General features: G+C 43.3%; 1 protein-coding gene across 9 annotated transcripts in view; it reads left to right on the top strand.

The window, feature by feature from the left end:
• The window catches only part of CADM1 (cell adhesion molecule 1), a 528,696-nt gene that overhangs the window by 204,149 nt on the left and 300,552 nt on the right, over window positions 1-23,995 (top strand). For all 9 annotated transcript variants that reach the window (XM_079954778.1, XM_079954781.1, XM_079954780.1 and 6 more), the window contains exons 2-4: window positions 16,892-17,038; window positions 18,820-18,972; window positions 23,507-23,644. In XM_079954778.1, coding sequence (XP_079810904.1) covers window positions 16,892-17,038; window positions 18,820-18,972; window positions 23,507-23,644 — 438 coding nt within the window. The remainder of the gene's footprint in view (window positions 1-16,891; window positions 17,039-18,819; window positions 18,973-23,506; window positions 23,645-23,995) is intronic.

Below are 23,995 nucleotides of genomic sequence, written 5' to 3'. Positions count from 1 at the left end.
GGAGATGCGTAATCTATCTGTTCTCTTCTAGAAAGGGTTGCACTTCCTGCAAGGGAGCAGCTGTGTAGTCTGGGGGTACTGCTTGGGATTTCAGTGTCAGATCGGTGAAGTGGCTAGGAACACCTTTTACCAGCTATGTCTGTTCCAGAACAGAAACAGCCTTGCCAATGTGACCAGTGTATTGGTCACATCATGATCGAATTATTGTAATGCGCTCTGTGTGGGGTTGCCCTTAAGTCAGGTCCAGAAACTGCAGCTGGAGCAGAATGCAGCAGTTGGGATGTTGGAACAGGGCAGAGGCCTGCAACCTTTAAGACAAAAAGAGCCACTTGGACCCATTTCCGAAGGAAAAAAAAACTGGGAGCCGCAAAACAAGCCAAATGTAAATAACCACACATTCTTCCCCTTCCCCCATTCTCTCTCTTTTCCCTGAGTCTATTTCAGATAGCAAAGAGGGGGATGGTACCTCTCATATCCATTTTTTGCAAAGCACCATGTGCATAGAAGGCATTATACAAATTAATACAGTGGTGTCCTGCAAGACAAATGCCTCGCAAGACGAAAAACCCGCTAGACGAAAGGGTTTTCTGTTTTTCGAGGCGCTTCGCAAGACGAATTTCCCTATGGGCTTGCTTCGCAAGACGAAAACGTCTTGCGAGTCTTGCGAGTTTTTCCCCTCCCCCCCCTTTTTCTAAGCCGCTAAGCCGCTAATAGCCGCTTAGCCGCTAATAGCGCTAATCCGCTAATAGGGATGCTTCGCAAGACGAAGAAACCACTAGACGAAGAGACTCGCGGAACGGATTATTTTCGTCTTGTGAGGCACCACTGTACATAGAAACGTGTCTGTCCCTCCCTGCAGTTCAACTCCCTCTCTTTTTACTAACAGCACATATCCATTCCTTCTGCAGGTGCAACTTTCTCATCATTTCTACATAGCAGCATTTATAAACCAGTGCCAGAGAAACTGGGTGAAAGGAAGGTGAGAGGGAAGAGATATGAATATTTATGTGTGTATATGTATACATACATACACCTACACAATTACAGGTTTGAAGCCAACTTAAAATAAAAAGAGCTGGTAAGCAAAGGAATCTGTGGTGCTTTCCATGGGATCCGGGGACATGTCAGCTAATACTCTTTCCTTTCTTCTTCATTTGCTTGTCTCTGCAGCAAATCTCGAGGGGGAAGGGAGAAGGGCAGCAGTTGCATAGGCACGAGAGAACGGGGGAAATCCCGCATGCAGAATTTTGGTGCCTAACAGCCCCCCCTCCCTCTGCAATTGCTCTCGTGCTCCCCCGCCTCTCTCTGAGGCCGAGATGCTGCATCACGGCACCTGCTGGCTACCTCTGGACCCCCTCCTTGTCACTGACATAATTCACCCCTTCCTCCCTGACAGGGAGGGCGGGCCCATTTTGTGGTTCACCTCAGGTGCTCTCCCTCAACTCGGCGGCCACTCAGAAGCAAGGCACGGAAAAGGATCCCAAAGCACCACCGCCACCCCTCACACACACACACACACACACACACACCCCGCCCGGCCATTTCCCTCGAGCGTGCGCTCTCTCCCCCCCTCGCCTCAGGTGAGGCAGAACTTCCCTCCGGCGGCAGCAGCAGCAGCAGCAGCAGCAGCCCTTCTCCGGCCGCCGCCGCCGCCTCCTCCTCTATCCCAGCAGCCGCCGCCTCTCGAGCTCCGCTGCCGCCGCCTTGCTTTGCCCAGCTCGACTGCCCAGCTCCATCCCCCTCCTCTTTCTGGCGCTTCTGCTTTTCTGCTCAGGGTCCTCGAGGATCTGCGGAGCCGTGGCAAAGGTGTAAAAGAGCCGCATGCGGCTCCGGAGCTGCGGGTTGCCGACCCCTGGTACAGTGCATCCTTCTGCCCACATGCAATAATACCACTCTGCAAAGAACTGTACAGTGGTACCTCAGGTTACATATTCTTCAGTTACATACGCTTCAGGTTACAGACTCCGCTAACCCAGAAATAGTGCTTCAGGTTAAGAACTTTGCTTCAGGATGAGAACAGAAATCATGCTCCGGCAGCGCAGCAGCAGCAGTGGGAGGCCCCATTAGCTAAAGTGGTGCTTCAGGTTAAGAACAGTTTCTGGTTAAGAACAGACCTCCGGAACGAATTAAATACTTAACCTGAGGTACCATTGTACTGGTTGCCAGTATGATTCTGGGCCAGGCTGAAGGTTTTAATTTTGCACTGTAAAGCGCTAAGTGGTTTGTGACAGGGCTACGTGAAGGAGCAACTTTTCTGTTGTGGCACCCTCTCAGTGGAATCACTTCCCCTCTGAACTGCAGTAAGCGCCAGCAGTTATGTCATTCCAACACATGCTAAAATTTCCCATCCTTTATTTTCCCAAGCCTTTGTTGGAAATTATTGCCAGTTGCTTTGAATTAATGTTATTGCTCCGCTGGCTTGTGTATGCTGCTGTTTCATTTTGTGGCTACAGTTTTAACGTATTGTTTATTGTATGCTGCCTTCTGATTTCAAGGCAGCATAAAAAATATTTTCAATAAACAAGTATTTTGGACTTCCCATGCTGCACACTTTTCCTCCTGGCCCTCAATCCCCCCCCCCTTTTTAACCAGCCTTGTGCCTCCTCCTCCTTTCTGTGCTGACAAAAGTTCCATCTTGTGTAAAGGCAACCCATATAGATTATATACAGTTTGTGAGTGTATGCTGAAAATATTGGGGTTAATTGCCTTGCAGAACTTGGAAGACCAGCACAGCATTTTGATTCCAGAAACATCCTGTCTTTCTTCGTATTCTTACTGCTGCGTGTTTGAAAAGGCTGCTGCCATGTGCAAGGCGTGTTTGTTCCCCTTTTCTTAGTATATTGCAATGATTTTGGCCGGAAGAGGCTAATCGAAGCCACCCAGTGTTGATGTTTTCTTGCTGACAGCCTCATCTTAAATAGTCCCTTTTATTCTCTTGGCCATGAACAGATGTCACTAAATTAACTCCATTGAAAGTAAATGTCTTACATTGTCAGCACAATTAACATACATTGTCCATTCTTCTCAAAAGTTTTTAGCATTTTTTTTTTCTAATTGAGCATCTTTTTAAAAGAGTCTGACAATTTTCCATCCAGATGTGGAGTGTTCCAGCATCTTGTAGTGATAGTATTAAACAAAGCTCACAAGAGTAAAATGGTGCTGGCCTTATTCTGCTTTGGAAGCAATGCTTTCTTTCCCCTCACTCTTTCCTCTATCCAGTCTATTGGATCAGTCCCATTTGATCAGCTCGTGAATAAAGGCTGCAAAGGAAACACTACTTGAGTTGATTGCTGTATTTTGGCACTACAGAGACCATGGAATTACAAAGATTCAGGGGAGGTTTAAAAAGTTAGAGCCTCTAGTTTTAACATATAAACATATGCATGAATATTTGGGGAAAGAAAGTGCTGGAAACTTGAACTTGAAGTAGCTTTTCACTGGTTATGTGTGTATACTTGGAGGACTAAATAGAGCTTATAACTCAGTAGTAAAATTACTGTCATTCTGATCCCATTAGTGATCAGTACTAACTGTTGTGGACTTTCTTCCCAACCACAATAAGCAAATTGGCACATAATCATTGGCTATACTGGGTGTGTATATGAAAAGCTGTCATGCACAATGAAAGAGCACTCCTTTGAGAGACACATGCTTTTTCTTTCTTATTGCTGCCCATCTAAGGTCAAATGTGAGATCTCCAAGAAAGGGTTGTGTAGCCAGGTTTTGTTGCTTTCTTCTAACACTGACGTTCCATTTTGGGGTAAGACATTATTTTCATTGCATAGAGTCCTATTAGTGTAAGCAACAGGTCATTCAGTTTGACCCGAAGGGCTGGCTGAAATATTTAATGTAAAAATACGTCTTCATACACACAGAAATATGGATTCCTCTCTGTTACAAGGAGAAGAACTGATTGATTTATGAGCTGGGATTTGATAATTTCCAGGAGTTGTTTCCCCCTTCTTTTACCATGGGTATATCTGCATTTTGCCAGAGCATCAAAAACCTCAAAGGTGTTTCTTTGTTTTATAATTGTATTGGGAAGGAGGAACGTTTGGTTAGAAGAGGAACTGAAAGCAAGAAAGGTTACATTGCTTTCAGTAATGCTGGATGATGAGTGCCTAAGACAGTGGTTTTCGCCCAGTGTGCCATGTAACCCTGGGGTGCCTTGAACGATGGCCAGGGGTGCCGTGGGCAACACTGGCCTCTGTCCTTCTTTCCATCCTTCCCTCCTCTGATGCCTTCTCACATCTCTGTCTCCTAAGGGCTTGCACAGCTGTTTGTTGCAGCAGCCCTGGCTACAAGCTCCTCAGGTGAATGGTGCCTCTGGGTCTGGCCAGGGGGTGCTTCCCAGGCCCCTATGGAGCAGTGTGAGTAGGCATCTCTCTTTGGGGTGGAGGGGGGCAGCTCTGAGACCAAGGATGGCAGCTGCAACTGCCCAGAGACTCTCAAGGAGAGGGGATGGGAGAAGAGAGGAGGCTGAGGGAACGCTCCACAAGGGAGGGTGTTTGAATAACGTTGAGAGGCTGCCAGCTCTGCAGGCAAGGGGTGACATAACTGGGCTCCTCAGCTCCACAGGGGTGCCACTGAAAGAATGTAGTTGGTCAAGGGAATCATGGACCCAAAAAGGTTGAAAACCTCTGGCCTAAGAGATCTTCTCCTCAGTCATCCTGAGGTAGCTCCCCTCTCACAATTGCTATCACTACTCTCTTCTTAATTGTTAAGAAGCAGTCTTTAACTGCTGTAACCTCTCATAAAACTTAGAAAACAAAACTTTTGCAATTGCTTCAACACTTCCTGGCTGTATTTTATAAAAGCCTGTATCATTGACTTATATTTCAACATCAACAACATACCGCAATTGCAAATGTGTATCCTTCTTTTCCGTTTCTGCAGTATTTGGGGATGGTAGGAGAGGAAGGCAATACAAAACATTGAAACCATGCATAGAAAAAGGAGTACCAAGGTGGTTCATGTAACTCCTACTTTCCTTCTGCTCTCATTACCCTGTGGACATATTGGTGGTCCAAGATTTTCCACACCTCTAACTTTATATAGCCATGCCTATAATTCTGATTTTGAATGAACACATTATATAAAACAATATATGGATAGGTAAATGCATTTGCTACATGAAGTCTACTACAGCAGTGCATTGTCACATTACCCACTGGTAATAGCTTTGCAAGCTACCCTCAAACTTGCCATTGATTTATCCCATGATTTGAGAGCCTGCAGAGCTATTCAAGAGAAACGGGAGCCATGGAGTTTGAGGATCAGTTCAGGTGCATCAAAAGCCATTGGTCTCCCAGCAGCCAATAATGAAGAGTTGTAAATCACTTGAGGCTCTATTTTTAGTTCTGCTATATAAACAAAACCTTTAGTTTCTCCAACTATTTAAGTTCGCAACCCATCTCAGTCATAATATGCCAAGCAAGATAAGTGCACAGGCCTTTTAAAACATAGCAGCTATACTGCATTTGACAGTAATTTACATTAATTTATTTCATTTAGTGATTAGAGCTTCTGGAATATAAACTGCATCGTTTTACCAAATAGTGCTTTGGAATACATAGGGCTTCTCTTCTGAAGCTAATGGGATTAGATTAGAATGGGATTCTTGCAGCTCAAAGTACATAAAACGGATACTTCTGAAGTGTTCGATACCTCACAATTCAGCATTTGATGGACTAATTAAGCATCTAAACATGTCTTTGCCATTTTTCTTGGCTCTAAAAATATCTTCTTTTTACTGCTGAAACTGAAACGTCTCTCAGTAAAATTGCATAAAATAGACTTAAATACATGAACCATCTGCCAAATAAATTCCATCTTCCCAGGGTGTGCTGGCACGTAAGGCACAGGAGCAAAATAGACTTATTTATTTAGCATATGTGTACCCCAGTCTTTGGCTCAAGGGCACTCAGAGCAGCTAGTAGTCATTAAAACACAATAAAACAATATACTAAAACAGCAGAAGAGCATAACATGACATGAAAGGAACCACAAACCTAAAACCAGAAGATCCAAAAGAAGAGGCCAGGGCAGATAAAGAGTTGCCCAGTGCTGAAAAGACATCAGATGGGGTGTCAGTGATTCTCTCTGGGGAGGACACTTCCTGGGAGCATACGTTTCGTACACCTGATCACAGTCAGAAACCCAGCTGTATTTGGAACCAGCTGTAGTCTGCAAAGCCTTCAAAGGCAAACCCAGGTACATTGCATATCAGGGAAACTGTTTCCCTTTAAAACAGCTCCCATGGTACGGAGTTTATGCTGAACAAATAGGTATTCGAGGACCCATTGTTCTCATTTTTAAAGAAACATTGGAAAGAAGTCATGCATTTAGGCAGGGCCATGAGTGCAGCCCGCATTGCCAGCTATTGATTGATGGTAGCAATCCAAAATCTTAAGACTATCTCTCTTACCTATGTCTAAGATCCTTTGTGTCTATGCCAAGGACCGAGTCTGGCACCTTCTGTATGTAAAACAGAGGTGAATAGATAAACAGCTCTGTTCTGCTTTTGATAAGATGTCGTTCTGGTTTCTAGAATTTGATGTTGTGAATGGTCTGAAAGTTGCATATGTAGATTGCTCTCTAAAGCTAAGCATATCTAGTTGTGATTTTAATTTGTTTTAAACAGTTTTTATTGCTATCTTTTATATTGTTGCAATCCACCCTGGAACCTTCTGGTGCAGGGCAGGTAATAAATTTAACCATAATAATAGTAGTCATTGTTGTTCCTGTCTTGACCCTTCCCAAACTAATGAGGGATTGCTTGGAGCTTTCATATTCTCTGAGCTTCTTGGGCAACACATAAGCATAATAACAAAGTCCTTGATTTCCTGTCACTCTGATTATCTTAAACTGGTTTAGATTTTAATCTAAACTATGAATTTTGGGTCATGGTTGATTTGAAGCAGTCTGTATCAGTGTAAACTCTCCATACCAGTCAGATGTGCCATAACTTGCTGGGCAGACATATATAAATTATTTTTCCCATTGATGGAGCCAAATGCTTTTGAAACCCCCTTGTTGGTGCCTTAGCTAGGGTGGTTCAGCTATGGTGATGCTACCGTAAAGCGAAATTTAGAAAAAACCCATGTTAAATTTCACTTTCATTATGAGCAACTGAAGAAGCACCAAGCATCAGCATTTGCCCCTGAAATGAAAAGTTGTAGGAGGCCCTAAGAAGTGTTGAGAGGAGACTCTCTCATTGGTTCCCCCCCCCCCATCATTTTGTGTATATTATAGACAAAAATAAGGAGTGGTATTTCATCCACTCAGTGCTGAGTTCTCCAAGATTTGGCAGCTTCCTGAGTTTATTTTAACATCACTTATTTTGTATTATTTTGTCCCATTGTTTTGAGCACCATACCCAACCAAGAAGATTCCTGAGCCAATAAATTGAGACAATAGACCTTAACTGTTGTCAAGGAGATATTATTATGATCTATATGTAAGTGCCCATTTAGCCGATAGAATGCAAAGTATCCACTTGTTACAAAGCTATCATCTGAGTGTGTATTTAAACTATTGTCATGCTGCATCGTATTTACTATGTGTTCTAATGATTCCAAAGGAGCCATTATGGTCTATTATGTGGCTTACATATTTAAACTGCATAGTTAAAAAGCTTTTGGAATTTAAAACTAATCAGAAAGCCTATATAGTGGATATCTAAGCTTGCAAGATAGGATTCTAACTTAACATTAAACATCACAATAGCAGATTAATAATAAAAAAGAAGAAAGCACACAGATTATTATGTGTTCCATTTGTGGGTAATTAACTTTAATTGAGGAAAAATCTGTGCATCATGAATATCAATCAGAAACATTTCAGTTCTCTTCCCAAATTTGCTTCTCTTACAAGTTTGTTATAATTCTCTAGAGACACCAAGACATTTCATGTTCCCATTTCTTCTCTTCCTCTTTTGCCCACATTTACTCTCTAGGTCAGGTTAGATGTTGCAGGTATGGACTAAAGCCCATCTAAAAGGCTTTGGTTCAATGTTACAGCTCCTTCTTTGTATGCAAAAAGTCCCAGTGCTCTGAATCTCTGGGGAGCTGCTGGTGGTCAGTGTAGACGATATGGAGCTAGATGACCCAATGGCATCATTCAGTATAAGGCAGGCTCTTCTGTTCCTGAATCATTAGGCTGAGAGGCAAGAGTTGAGAAACCTTTAGCTGGCCATCAAAATGGTTTACCAAGCTGGATAGCAATACCTAGAAAATGCTGGTACAGAATTCTGTGTTGGTTAATTAGACTCTTTCTGACACACTGATTTTACATGTTTATTGCCAGCTCTTCCCCCTAATTGCTCCCATACCGTTGACTGAATGTGTGAAATCTTCTCCCATGAATGCTTTTGATGTGCTTAGCAAATACAGACCCTAAATACTACATCAAAGACACCACACCGGTTTGGGCAGAAGACTTTGCATGTTTCCTTATGGCACAGAAGTGTTAGTCTGCTAGTGGGAGAGGATAGAGCACTAACAAGAATCAGTAGAAGATTGGGCGTTGTGGTTTTAAGAAAGAAGCGTGGGTAAATTCATGCCAAGCAGTCTGCTGTGTGGAATTATTGTTCATAGTATGGCTAGAAATGCTATTGTGTGTCATTGTCTGAATCCACACAGTTCCAGCTATTGTACCTGAAGGCCAAGTCTGCATCTGGGAACTATGAAGTGTTGGGAATTACCTTTAGACTTCAGCTCCCTTGAGTTTCCTCTGATCCAGCAAATATTTACTTGAGAATTTATTTGCTGCAGGTAGGTAAATTCTGAAGTGCAGGAGCTCATTATGATGTCCACCTTAGCCATTCCTCTAAGGTGAGCCCCAAAATCCAAACAGCTGTGTTGATCTATATACAGCAAACATGCAACAACCCTCTTACAGAGCAGCAGTACTATGCATGAAACCCATTTTATTAGGCTCACCTGACAATAGAAGAGTAAAATATTCACAGAACAAATTCAAGTTGTAAAACAGATTGAGCTTTAACAAAAGATCTTCAGTAAGCAGATATGCAGTTTCCCCCTTTCAATTATAAAGCCCAACAATCCTGCAAAAGGAGTGTTACCATTTGAAGTAGGGCCCCCACCACCAAAGAAAAGAAGGGGAAGTATCTAGTCTTTCCTAAGCTATTTTTCTCATACTCTGGCATCCTCTCTCCTAATCTGTCATGAACAATAGGAATTCCAGAGCTCCCTCTTCCTCTTCCTTCACTGCACCACTAGCTACAGGTCCCAAAGCAAGTGGTGAAAAGGGCAGGGTTCTCGTGGCCTGTCTACTCATATCCCAGTCCCTAGCCCTCAGTGCCTGACACCTAGTCTTCAGGATATGAAACTCAATTTTCTGTTAGGTATGGTTTCTCTATATTGCAGTAAAGTGAAATGTTAACAAAGCTAAATGAAAATGTAGCCCAGTTGACAATATTATTTACCATGATTACATTGTCTGTTTAATAATGCTGATTTCTCCTTTAGCAAGTAGCACCCATAAGAGAGTGCTGTTGGCTATAATGTTAGCTGTCTGGTTCAGATCTGTCTAATACAATTTAATCATTTTTAATTCTGACAAAGTGGCTGCGGGTTTTAATTTGATGCTTAGAGTGCAGGCTGGGAACAACAGATTCTATGGAAGCAAGCAAGGCTTTTTCATTCCTATTCAGTGTCCCAGTGTACCTATGAAGGTAGAATGCTCTGCCTTTGTGGGCTAAATGAGAACACCATTAATGCACTTGAGGACCTGAAGACCTCTCCTGCATCCTGACATGTGCCATCGCATTGGTGATCCACATCTTTCATTGCGAGGGTCCTGCAGAAATCCTTTGGTTAGTTTTAACCGTACAGTATTTCATAATCAAAAGCTTCAGTGGTTTGAACCTCAGATCATTTATTTCTAAATTACTTTTCCCCATAATTCTTATTAATTCAAATAGGATTTTGATTTGATATAGAACTTCGTAAATGGGAGAATGAGCTTAATGAATTGAAAGATAGTATTGTCTTAAAGTAAATGTTAAAAAGAATATGCTGATAATTGCTGAGATGGAAATAAAATCTTAATGACTTTAATTTGTCGTGAGCGCCGTGTTTATGAAAAAAAATATGGAATATGTTTCCAGCAGACATTTTCCTTCTGCAGTAGTCAGTATTTTTAATTTGATACTGCTTGCTCTGCTCAAGAATGTGTCTATGGGTTCTGCAGCCTTATATTGAATAAATTATTTCCTCTCTGTTTTGTGAACAATAAGAGCATAAGTATTGCTGTAGTGGATCAGACCAAAGGTCAGTCTGGTTCAGCATTCTAACACTGACCAGCTAGTTCTCCACCCACCCCCAAGTTCACAAACTAGGCAGATAATAGTGATTCCCATCTTTGGCCCCTGCCATCCGGTTATCAGTTCTGTGCTGCTTCCCAAAATAAATGTGATTTTCTTTTTAGGTTCTATGCAGCCCTACATATGTGAGAGTACTATGAAACCTGGTTAGTTTTGCCACAGCCTGATAATCATTGGCTTGTGGGAACACAGAGGTGGGCTTTTTCACTGGGGACTTCAGTGCTGTGGAATGCTCCCCCTGCTGAAATAAAAGAGGTCCCATTATTGCTGGCATTCCACCAGCTCCTGAAAACACACTCATTTAGGCAAGCATTCCACAGAACCAAACTTGTAGTTTTATTAACTGTTTTAATTGTTAAACTTTTTTAATAGCTCCTTTTAATCGTGCCTTTTAATTAAGGATTGGTTTTAAAGTTGAAAAATGCTCTGATGCCATTTTGGCATATAAGCAATATATAAATGAATTATTGTTGTTGACTTGGCTACAGAGATAGGACATTTTAGAAAATTCTGGGTGATTACAAGTACTGGCTTCCATTGCATTAAGAGGCCTCCTGGGTCATATCTGTGGCCCATCTAGTCCAGCATCCTGTTCTCACAGTGACCACCCAGTTTCCCCATTGGGAAGCCCACAAGCAGGACTTTTCTCCTGTGGTTTCTAGCAACTGGCATTCAAGAGCATACTGACTCCAGTTATGCAGGTAGTATCTTAACTAATAAAGGTAAAGGTAAAGGTACCCCTGCCCGTACGGGCCAGTCTTGACAGACTCTGGGGTTGTGCGCCCATCTCACTCAAGAGGCCGGGGGCCAGCGCTGTCCGGAGACACTTCCGGGTCACGTGGCCAGCGTGACATCGCTGCTCTGGCGAGCCAGAGCCGCACACGGAAACGCCGTTTACCTTCCCGCTAGTAAGCGGTCCCTATTTATCTACTTGCACCCGGAGGTGCTTTCGAACTGCTAGGTTGGCAGGCGCTGGGACCGAGCTGCGGGAGCGCACCCCGCCGCGGGGATTCGAACCGCCGACCTTTCGATCGGCAAGCCCTAGGCGCTGAGGCTTTTACCCACAGCGCCACCCGCGTCCCGATCATCTTAACTAATAGGCTTCAGCAAACCTCCCTTCCATAAATTTGTGAAGTATTTTGTTTTGTTTAACAGTTATACTATTAAACCACACAAAATCCCATGACAGCGAATTCCATCAATTAATAGAAGCTTTGTGTGGAGTACTTCTTTTTATTAGCTCTAGATGTTTGTGGCCTGGAATATTGATGGAATGCAGATTAATATCTGCTCATAGTAGTTTGGGTGCCTTTGCAAAGTCTTTCTGTACGTTTCAGTCTCCATAGTACTTTGGCTTGGTTGATCTAAGAGAGATTAGCCTAAATCAAGTGTAGAATTAAAACTGGTGTTTTGCTTAAACGTTACGTGATGTTTATTTTTATTTTTTTAAGCCAGAGGTTTCTTACAGGTTTGTTCTGGTTGACCAAACATTTGCACTTAATGTATAAAATATGAGTCATTAAAATGTTTTCCTTGTTGACATGTAGAAGTCAACTGAAATGATACAGTCTTCTGTTTCCGAAAATGTTCTTAGCTTTTGGCGAGTCTCAAAGTGAAGGAAATCCCACAAGTGTGAAACAGGTTCCAAAAACATACCAGGCCATTCATTAGTGGGCAGGTTGAGTTCTGTCTCTTCTTGATGACTTCAGGCCATTTGGCTCAAACCAGTCCTCTACTGAGGCACAATATTTGAAGAGGGAGGGTTGTCCATTCCCCGCCCCCATATAGCTGAAGAGGATGCATACATTTTGTTCTGTTTCTTTCATCCATCAATGTTGCGTTTCCAATGCTGTCGGTGCGTAACAGTATCTTTAACTGAAAAAGTGTAGCAGGTGCTGCAAGACCAGGGGTCAGCAAAAACTTTTTAGCTGCGGACTGGTGCACTGTCCCTCAGACCTTGTGACGGGCTGGAATAGTGGCACCGGGGGGGGGGGGAGTTGGGAGAAGAGGTGAGGGGGGCAAGTATTCCTCCTCCCCAGCCCCCAGCCCCAGCTGCTGTGCTTACCTTCCCAGGGGCTGCCACCACCACCACTGCTGCTGCTGCTTCTCATGAGCAGGCAAACAGGAGCACCAGGGCGGTGGCGACAATGGCGGAGGGAAGATGAGCAGCGCGAAAGGGCTGGCTCCGGAGAGGGGCTGCTTAAAATGGCGCTCAGCCAGCTCAGCCCAGCCCCCTTCCTCCTCTAGGCAGGGCGGGGAGAAGCCAGGAGGAGGGAGGGAGGAGGTGCAGCCGCGGTGTGTATGAGGGAGAGGGGGGGGGAAATGGCGCAGAAAAAAATGGCGCAACCTAAACAAACAGAATCCCCACGCCGATCCACGGACAGTCCGCGGGCCAGATCCTGAAGGCAGTTGGGCCTGATCTCGCCCGCGGACCTTAGTTTGCCGACCCCTGTGCAAGACAAACACCAACAAGGACTCACATGCTTTCCTGTGTAATCCTAAAACAAAGCTAGACAAAGGGCGAGAGTCCATAATCATAGAGGTTCCTTGTTGTTTTAAAAGTGGCCTGGGAGTATGGGGAATAGGATTAGGGCTATGGCAGTTGGAGAGTAGGCTTTTTAACCTTTTCCTCTGCATTGTGTTCCTGATTTAAAACCACTTTTTAAAGAGCAAAGTTGCCATTTGCTTCATGGAAGGAGGGAATTAGAGGGCACCTGTGAGAAGAAATTAGTGGAGGCATAGTTTCCTCCTTTATATAGGCACAGGAATGGATGGATAGATAGATAGATAGATGGTGTTTTCAGCCAAGTGTTGCCTTACTTTGTTTGGGGGACCCTTTATCAACCTTCCATCTCTCACCTGCCCCAATATAGTCATCACTCTGCTTACCTTTATATATTTTTTTGCTTTCGTGCCATGAGCAAGTGAAAGACGATTGCACTTGGTGTCTTTGAGCTGGCTCAAAAGCTACACTGGAGCGAGAGAAGCAGAAGCAACAGTATGCAGAACATAGAATGCAGAGCTGTGCTTCTCTCCCCCCGCCCCACCCCCCATTTCTGCATTGTTTAATACTCTAACCTAGATATTGCTGCTGACACACTGGCTTCAGTTCATTAAAAGGTGTAGGAGGGGGGAATTCAGAGCTTCTGACAGTAAAATATTACCTAGCTCACTGGGTATCTGAATGGAAGAATTTATTTTGTTCTCTGCTTTTGGACTATCAAAGCATCACCTGCTGATTTAAATATAGTAAGTAGAAGTTGGGCTCTGAAAACAAGTGCAATCAGATGGAGCTACCTTTTTTACTCTGTTTAAGGCAATGTCTTGTGATAAGTTTTCCCTCAAATATTTTGCACGTACTTCCTCGTTGCCTGCCTGCTGCCAGCAAAGTATAAATTTAATCTTGGTTCCTTTGATTTGAGAATTTGCTTGGCTTTGATGTACTGGGTAGCCTGGTACCAACTACATGCCAGTCGTTGTGCTCAGTGCAATTGGTACATCGGTGGTGGTGATTCCTCTGCTGTGTACGGGAAGGGAGGCTGGAACAGGGAAGTGCCTTGGAAAATTAAGCTGTCATGTTGAATGTATCTATTGCACTTGGCCTCTAAGAGCAGGAAGCTCCCATGCCTTGCTGATCCCACCCACTCCTTCCTGATTGTATGTGCACCATAACATCTTCCCAAGTTATCTAAAAAAAGCTTTTGGGTTTTCCTTAAAAAGCTCAACAACTTTGGGGGTGTCCAGATTTTTTACTTTTTGAAATACGGCAACCCTAGAAAACTCCACCGGGGTTACGCATCTCCCCTCAACTGCCTCCAGTGTTATAATGGGGAAATGAAACTATCAAGGACTGTAGGTCTCTTCTGACGTCCTTAGCTGTTGCTTGGGATAATCATTGAAAGAAAATTAAATATGTCTGCTCTAGGGAATTCTTTGTAATCTTGGATTTTGCTGCATTGTTGCCATCAAAACTAGTAGCCATTATAGCCGTTTTCTCCATGAACTTGTCTGATCCTTTTCTAAAGCCATCCAAGTTGGTGGCCACCACTGTCTCCTATGGAGAATGAGTTCCATAGTTTTAACTATGTGCTGCTTGATGAGTACTTCCTTTTATTTGTCCTGCATCTTCCAACAATCAGCTGCATTGGATGATCACAAGTGCTAGTGTTATGAGAGGGAGAAAAACGATCAGCTTCCCCCATGCAGTTTTCAATGCATACCTGACCCCTTTTTATTTGAAAATCTTACTCAGTGACTACACAAGGCCCATCGCTAACAGGCAGGTGGTGGCTGTTGAGTTTTTTTGACTTGACAGATTCCTGCCGTGAACACGGAGTTGGGCTTCTGCAGCAAAATGTGCAGAGCTTTCAGGAAAGAAGGGAGCCGTAAACAGGGTACTTAATAGTCAGTGCAGTTTCTGCTAGGTCTAGAAGTGCATAATTGGGTCCTCGATAAACTGCTGGAATGAAAAAAATAAATAAAGGAATGTAGCCAGTGTAAAAGCACATTTACATAAAGGTCTATGTTCCATAGTAAAGGAAATGAGGCACAGACAATGAAGGCTGCGGTAACTAAAAGAGACTAACCAAAAATGCTTTCTGAGGTGCAACCTTCTGCCTTTTAGCCCATCGCTGAGACACACAGTTAAAAGCTGTGGCACCCTGGAAATGAGCTCTCTACTCTTCTGCCCCTTCCTTAGCCTTGATTTGTGTTTTGCTGCAACTTCGTTAATCAGTTTGTTTTAGATCTTTCAGTCTGTGGTGCTTGAGATATTTGTGTGTGTGTGAAGATATGTGTTCTCATATGCATAGGAGCCAAGGTCCCCTCAACCCCAGTAAAATATTTGAGGGGGCCGGGCCCCCCAAAGTTGGTGTGCATTGCCATTCAAATGGTGTGTGCATACCTGTGCCCCCTATTTTATTCAAGTTGGCACCCCTGCTCATATGCATGTCTTGTTGGGGGTTTTTGTTTTGTTTTTAAGTCTTAGAATCAAAAAGAGATCTGCTCGCCTCACACCCACCCCTTCGAGGTCTCTCCCAGGGGTTATGTTTTCACAGCCAGATGGGATTACCTTTCAGGTGCTTCCAGATATAGCCTGTCTGCAGAAGCAGCATCTCCTATTTTTAGCAAAATAATTATGGTATCTGTGTCTGTCTTTCCACTCATCCTTCTAATGAAGCTTTTCCAGCTATATCGGTGGTGTCCAATGCATTTAATAGTTCTGTCCTTGAGAATATGGTTTTTATTAGAAAGGCCCATACATGCACATCCCCAGTTTTAACATGTTCAGCTTTGATTTGCTGAGCTGCTTTTCTGCTCAAACAGAAAGTGTTGATCTGTCACAGGTGACTAGTGTGTCATCAGAGTCCCTGGCATGTGCAACATGAGGGGTCCCAATTGCCCCCATCCTCTTTAAAGCAGAACAGCTGCCTTAGGATGCTGTTGTTGCACACAAGGTACTTATCAGGTGTGTAATATATGCATCTGCGGAAAGGAAAGTACAAAATAATGAACTGAATTTGTGTTGTGTGAGCTATTTTGAACTCCATTTTTGTGTGGTTAAGTAGTGTATAAATTAAAATTTTATCTAAAATCAATAGTGAATTAGAATATGAATCTTTAATCAGCAGTCTCTTATGAAAGGGTGCTACTTGCTGATTTAAGATTTCTAACTTCCAACAGATAAAATGGCTGTAATCATTTAGCTGGGAGAAGCTTTTAATATCCAAAATGTTGAAGGTGATAATCCTTATAGTAAGACACTATGAGAATTTGTCCTTGGTGTGTTTAAGTTGTTTGGTATAATGCAAGAGATACTAAGTTTTCAATGAGTGTTGATTTACTGGCAGCCTAAAAATACCAATATGATAAAGTATTGCACAGTTCCACTACTTCCTTAGCATGTTCTTAGTCTAAGACCATTGCAGAGGGAATGGCTGCAGGGATTGGTAGTGCCAGACAGGGCTGTCTTAAGCATATGCAGCACCGGGGTGCAAAGATTTGCCCAGCGCCCCCCGGTTGCCCAGTCCCAGGCACACAGGAGGGCGGAGCCGGCTGGCTGCCTCAGCATCTCACTGGCTCGGTCACCCCCGAACGTGCGGTGCAGAGCCACCCACAGCAGAAGAGCCCACCGCAGCGCTCTGACCAACGGGTGGGCTCTTCCCCGGACTCAACTCTCGAGCCCCAGACCAGGTGCCCTGCACCCCTAGTGCCTATGGGTAAGACGGCCCTGGTGCCAGACACGAGAGGCAAGCATTCCTGCCACACATTTCCCTGAGGCAAGTTGTTGTTAACCCCATCCAGCAAAAGTGTTTGTGTGTGTGTGTGTGTGTGTGTGTGTGTGTGTGTGTGTGAATGCAACTGACAAATCATTGTTAGTCAGGGGTGCTGTGCACCAGGTCTTCACTTAACCACAGGTCTTCATGTGTCCAATTCACAACTAATTTGCTGCATTTACGGGGGGGTGAGAGGGTATTTGGCTTCCATATTGACTGAATGTGAGTTGACCTGTGCTGTCTTTTTCTTTTTCTTTAACAACTTAAGGTGATGGACAGAATTTGGTTACAGAAGATGTGACCGTCGTAGAGGGGGAAGTTGCTACCATCAGCTGCAAAGTCAGAAACAGTGATGACTCCGTGATTCAGCTCTTGAATCCCAATAGACAGACGATTTATTTCAGAGACTTCAGACGTGAGTTCTGTGTTGTTTGGCAAATCTTGATAAAGAGGTTGCTGAGGGCTCCTTTTAATTTAATGTCAGACATTTTAAAGGTTTAGTCAATTCTTCAGTAAGTAGGCAAAGGCAGGCAATCATAATCACTTGCTTTAATGGAAAGACTAGCTATAGACCTTTTTAAGAGTCAGACCATCTTGCAGTGCAAGAGGAATTGACCACAGTAATTCACTCTGAATTGCAATTAAGTGCCAAAATATTTAGTTGACACAAACAAATCGAATAGGGCAAAGCAGGATGTGCTTACCATTGGATAAGGAGAAGTGTTTGGCTTGGTGGTTGGAATGTTCAAGCCAGTCCTTCCTTAATCCAACTGAAGAATGATGTTAGAATGGTCTTGAACATGTGTTTAAAACCTTATCAATAAGAGACGCTGTTATAATTCAAATTAAGTGCTCTTGGAATCTTTGCCTACTCTCTAGGAAAATAAAACTAAGATATGCGGGGTCATTTATAGTCCAAGGTTAGTAGACACGAACCATCTTTCTCCTGGGACTGCCCTGTCTCCCATCCTTTTTAAAGTGAGATTTAAAGTTAGGAACAATATGGTCCATAATATTTTGGAGCAAATTGACATGGATATGTCAGTAGGCCACAAAACTTGGTTCTTCTGAGTGCTTCTTTTTGCAGGGACACATTTTCTCCCCAAAAATTGGAAATTATGCATTAGGTGAGGACAGGAATAATGGGACAGAGATATCCTTCTGCAAACAGCCATGTGCCCTAAGCAAGGAGGGGAAATCTGGAGAAATTTTCGTAATTTGTCTGGAGACTAACAAAAGGGCTGATAGTGAAACATGGCATCATGGAGGAGCTGGTGAGGTATATAACCTAGCCCTTGGAAGGAAGAGCTAAGAAACTAATGAATGGTGCTCATCTCCCCTACCTCTCTTTATTCTTTTGATATGTTGGGAAAGGTGGGGGAGATGTAGGTAGTAGATCTGTTGGGGTTAGTAGAAGTAAGAATGTGCCTGTGTTTGAACTGATGCATGTTCTTCTGGTCCCAGAAATTACTTGGTGTTGTATTTAAAACATCAGAAAACTTCCAACAATTTATTTGATTAATATATTTTATCTAACTTTGTAAACTTCTGGATCTCGGAAGAGGCTGCAATGCATCTCTCCAGCTTTGTGTTTCTTGATTAAATGTTTCCAATGAATTGGCAAAACCAAAGATTTTAGGAGTTCTGCTGGAAGTTGTTTGCTTAAACATTCTCCCCACATATCCTAAACCTTCTCAAGTTTACTTTGTGAAATCTCTGTTCATGGGCTTTCCGTCCATCTATTCTTTGCCAGCCTGGAACCCTCCAGATATTGCTCCCCACCCAATTTGTCATTGGTCATGCTGGTTGGGGCTGATGGACCTTGCAGTCAAAGATATCTGGAGGGCATCAGGTTGGGAATGCCTGGGATAAGGGGTCCTGTATGTTGTAGAAGCTCATTTGTTAAAGGCTTTCTGCAGTGTTGAGCAAGTAGACAGGAAGGGGGAGAGTAATTATCAGTACTTGATACGGGGCTTTTGTTTAGATTATTTGTATTGATGAGTACTAGTATTGTTTATTTCCAGATTGTAACATAATGAGCCAAAATAGCAGGATGTGAAAAAGAGGGTGGTATTGCTACTGCATGTCAACGCTGCTGCCACCTCTCCAGGCTTCTGGTTTTCACTGTTTTCTCTGGGAGGGAAGCACTGTATGTCTCATAACATTGCAGTTTCTAATTGTATCTTTGTTCCACAGCTTTGAAGGACAGCAGGTTTCAGTTAGTGAATTTCTCTAGCAGTGAGCTCAGAGTGTCACTGACGAATGTCTCCATTTCGGATGAAGGAAGATACTTCTGCCAACTCTACACGGACCCCCCACAGGAATACTTTATGACGATTACAGTGCTTGGTAAGGAGCAGTCAGCCCCAGACTCCATCTTTAGTTCACTTGGGAGTGGCAAGATGGTGGGAAGGAAAAGCAGATTCCTGGACATTTTTAAAACCTGCTTTATAGCCATCCCACCTTCCAACACAGGCACTGAAATAAATCCTCCTTACTGGGGCTGTTTCTCATGCAATGTTCTGTAGACATTGGCACACCTTTTCATGTTTTGGGATGGATGAAGATAGTGTCAGAAGGAGAAAAACCCAGAAGATTTGTTTATTAAAACCTTAGGACCCTGATCCACAGAATTGTGCGTGGGAAAGTCAGCATGTAGACACACATTAAGATTTATTGGCTTCACACCCCAAAATGTACTACTTCATCATGTGTATTGCCATACATGCATGTACATAAGGCATTCTCCAGACATGTGGAGGAGAATGGCAGGAGGGGGGGAAACCCATAAATTCTGGAGGAAGCTGTTGCAAATAACTGTTCCCCTGGCAACAGCTGTCTGGAGTGTCATTTGTGGTTTTCCAGGCAATTACATTAGCTCATATTCTTCTGTGCTCCCCCAAACCCTTACATTTGCACCCATGAATCCAAGCTTCTATCAAAACCCATTACAGAAGTTAGAAATATTTGCCAATTAGGGTGTGAGTATTTAGTCCCTTGACAAAACACTCTTGGCTGCACTCATTGCTTTATTCTAAACCTCTCTGTTTATTTTAAGAGCTCTGAGACTATCTAATAAAGGGCATGATGGGTAATGTAACAGCTTCTGTGTTACAGTCTGTGCTACAATGTGAAAAAAATCAAGCATTATATGCATGTGCAGGAAGTTACACCTCTTGGCAGGGTGATGATGCTTCTAAGGATCTCTGTGTGCTTAATTGTAGCCCACAAATGCTGGACCATATTCTCAGTGTAAAATAATGGGCAATATTTATATTGTTCTTAGTTCTGGTTTTTTCCAGCTGGGTATATAATCATATTGTTCCCATATATACCATTGCACACTTCCATCTTTTGCCGAAGTGTTAAAATTATTAGATGTAAAATGTGTTTACTCAAAGCTGTTTTTCACTAAAGGTTGTATTTCATATTCTTGCTGGATTTAACAGGAAGGAAAACTGAGGTTGCAGTCATCTTGCTTGGAAGAGAATATCACTGAACATAGGCCACTTACTTCTGAGTAAACGTGCATTGGATTGCACTGTAAATCCATATTATTACTACAGTCGTACCTTGGAAGTCGAATGGAATCCGTTCTGGAAGTCCATTTGATTTCCAAAACTTTCAAAAATCAAATTGTGGCTTCTGATTGGCTGCAGGAAGCTCCTGCAGCCAATAAGAAGCCGCGAAAGCCCTGTTGAACATTCGGGTTCCAAAAGAACGTTTGCAAACCGGAACAATCACTTCCGGGTTTGCGGCGTTTGGGAGCCAAAACGTCCAAGTTCCAGGGCATTCAGAATCCAAGGTACCGACTGTATAGTTTTTATTAGTTTCATTTATGAATTGTTTCCTATAAGGCATCTTGAAGCAATTTACAATACAATAAAAATAGCCTTAAAACAAATGTATATATAAAAATATTTTTTTTAATCCAAATTACATATGAAACAATCTCTAAAAACCAGCCATTGCAAATGTAAAATCATTTTTAAATCCAGAACTGATACCAAGTAGTATAACAATCACCACTTGTTTGTTGAAAGAGGAAAGTCTTAAGCAAATGCCTAAAAGACAATAGAGATGGAGGGCAGAAATACCTAGGTTACAACCAATCTGGTTTCCTGCAGGTGCTGTTGACCTGCAGTTTCCATAAGCTTCGGCCAGCATGGCCAGTAGTAAAGGTTGATGGGAGCTGTAGTCTAGCCACATCCAGATTTTGGAGGGTGCTTTAGCACATACCCATCTTACGTGAGGATGCCAAACTCTGATATGGATGGCAGCCCTTTTGGGTGCTCCTTGGTATGCCTGGTGCCCTAAACCCCCACCCTATTTTGTTGTGTTCCCTACTGCCCAGTTGGGGCTGGGATGGTAACAGGTTTGCCACTGAAGCTTTAAGTGTTATAAGGAGCTCAGTACAGATGTACATTTGTTTGGATGCATGGATAGAATCAAACCCCATGACTCCTCCATTACTACTCTGTGTAATTCATGGAGCAGCAAGTCTCCAGCATATGACGCAGGAGAGGGTTTTCCTCTCCAGGCTTCTGAAGATATTCAAGTGACAAAGTGGGGGATTTGAACCCAAATGCAGCCAAATTGTTGCTTCAACCCCTACTGCAAATTATATTTGAGAAACACCCTCCCCCTCCTCTCTTCTTTGTGGCATATGGTGTCTGTCAGACACCAGTCCTTAAGTTTGGGTGTGTGTGTGTGTGTGTGTGTGTGTGTGTGTGTCTCATTCCATTTCTCATAGTTCAGAAGATTACAGAACAGGCACAACTATGGGATTATCATATCCACTGATAATAGTTGCTAATACCATAACAGCCGTAGCTCCAGATTAATGCTGTCTCCTAACATTCCAGTAACGAACCTGAATTGCAACAAGCAATCACCAAGTGAGATCACACTTGCTGATTAGGTATATAGGTTCTCCGCTCTTACTCATCCCTCTCCACCCTCCACCCCCACAATTTAATGAGTTCCAGTTTGTAGTATGTTAATATGTGTTGAAAAGGTATTTAAAATTAGCCTTTAATATGAATTTCAAGTTCGGCTACCTTCACTCTTGAGAGTTGTTTCCTAACACCGCTGCATTAAGAGAGCTTTTTATTCTCATGTTTCCCAAACTAAGATAGCAAGTGTGTGCATGCTTGTACACACACACACACACACACACACACAAACACACACACTCATTTCTGCTGAGATGCTTCCAGGGATGCTTTTGTGTTACTCCTTTCCCCTGACTGCCTGAAAGACTCAGGCAGAGGAAGGAGCAACATGGCAGTGTGTATATGTGCAGTGCACACACATATGCACACTTGGGCTGACCTGTCCAGCATGCATCACATGGCTTTGAGTTTCACCTACATTCTTGGGGGTAGGAACTTATTTGCAAGTGGGGGGCAAGGAGAAGACCAGACATCACCTGCTATTCCACAGGGGACTTGCATGCCTTGTTGGCCCCTTTGTGCTTCCTCCTCCCTTCGTTTTTTGAAGACGCCATGCCATTCACTTGTTTATGGACCAGAAACAACTAATTTATTATCTGCACAATTCATTTTGTGCGTACTTCCTTACCTGCGTTTTGGTGGGTGGGGAGTGAACAGATTATTCACACCTGAATCGCGCAGCTGCTTCATTAGTACAATAACAGCAAAAACAATGAAGAAAACGGGCCCACTCATTTATAAACAATATCCATTTAAATCTTTATTTTAATGCTTGATTTAATAAACACAGTACCAGCAGGCAACTGTGTTAACATTCTCTTTACTGATTATAAAATAGAAGGGGGGGAAACGCCTATCCCATCCATTCTCACCCACCCACCCTGTTTGCAGGAAGGTGGGGAAGAGGATAACGGAAAGATCTATACATTTTGGTGAACTTTGTGATGCTGTAGTTATGCTCAGGGCCAGCCTGCCCATGAGGCAAGGGTAGGACACTGCCTCATGCGGCAGGATCCTCAGGGGCAGCAGATCCAGCCTCCAATGAATGTTTTGCTCCCTGCTGTTCCCACTGCCACAGAGGCAGCAATGGCTGTGGTGTGCTTCTTGGAGGCCAGGTCTGCCTCCTCCTCAGCACTCCCCTCATACCACCTCTACAAGGGTCTCTCGATGAATAGGAGATGCTGCTGGTCTACTCCCACCCTTCCAATGTAGATATTTATTCCCCCCTTCTTCCTGGTTTCGATCTTTACTCACCTCTTCTTCCCTGGCGGGGGTGGGGGTATCAATTTTGTGGTTCGCCTCAGGTGCCAAAATGTCTTGGGCAGGCCCTGGTTATGCTTCAGATTCTCTTCTGCTGCAGACTCTACCGGATTATATTTCATTGATCAATTCAACCCTCTGGCTTTGGATTTCACAAAAAAATAAAATAATAAAAAAAATGACTTAGCTGTGCTGAACACATGCCTGAAAGGAAGGAAAGATGCTCTCTCTGTAATAATACTCTCTGATGCAAGAATCTATTATTCGTGTTGGGTTGCATTTCATTTATTTTCTTTGGAAAACGACCCTCTTCTTTCCCTCTCGGTCTGAAAATCCTGAATCTCCCTTAGTTTGTTTTACTCTATTTTTTGTTAATTATTTTTGGAATAGGAAATGTGGAATTTACATTCAAATGGAGGGCGAAAGCAGGGTGCTACTTTAAAGATGCATTTATAATATGTTTGATCTGTTAGAATTATTGCAGATGGTGATGCATTTACAAAGTGTTCCCTTAATCAAAATTGTAAGTTGAAGAGGACCTTCTATGAGGCAGCTGATCCACCTCTAATCTGTCCAGCAACTATCCCACATGCTCAGTTTCTTGGAGGTGTCATGATAGACAACAACATGCTGAGATCTTTATATATCTGTATGCTGTTTCATTCTAGTCCCACCACGTAACTTGAGGATCGAAGCCCAGAAGGAGACCACAGTGGAAGGAGAAGAAATTGAGCTGAATTGCACATCTTTGGCCAGCAGACCACCCACAGTGATCAGATGGTTTAAAGGCAACAAGGAGCTATTTGGTAGACCCCTTCTCCCTCAATCAACTTAATGGTGTGGTTGTGGTTTTTAGAGATGGTTTTGCTGATAAGCAGGATACCCTTGTGATCACTGATCATGTGAGAGAATAACTCAAAACAGCAGAAGGGAATCTTTTTCAGCCTGAGAGCTGCATTTCATAATGGGCAACCTTCTGCGGGCTGCATGCCAGAGGTGGGTGGGACCAGAGACAGCAAGTCAGCAACAGGTGTGACTCTTACCCCCAAGTAGGTCAGATTCAAACCACGCAAAAGCCAGAGATTCCTATGTCGTCCCCCCCGTCCCCCCCGCTAACACACATACACCATCTCCATCTTCCAGGCAAGCAAGAGGCA

This window comes from Podarcis cretensis (assembly GCF_951804945.1).
Source record: "Podarcis cretensis genome assembly, chromosome: 15".
Classification (NCBI taxonomy): Eukaryota; Metazoa; Chordata; class Lepidosauria; order Squamata; family Lacertidae; genus Podarcis; species Podarcis cretensis.
This window is presented reverse-complemented; position numbering and strand designations above follow the sequence as displayed.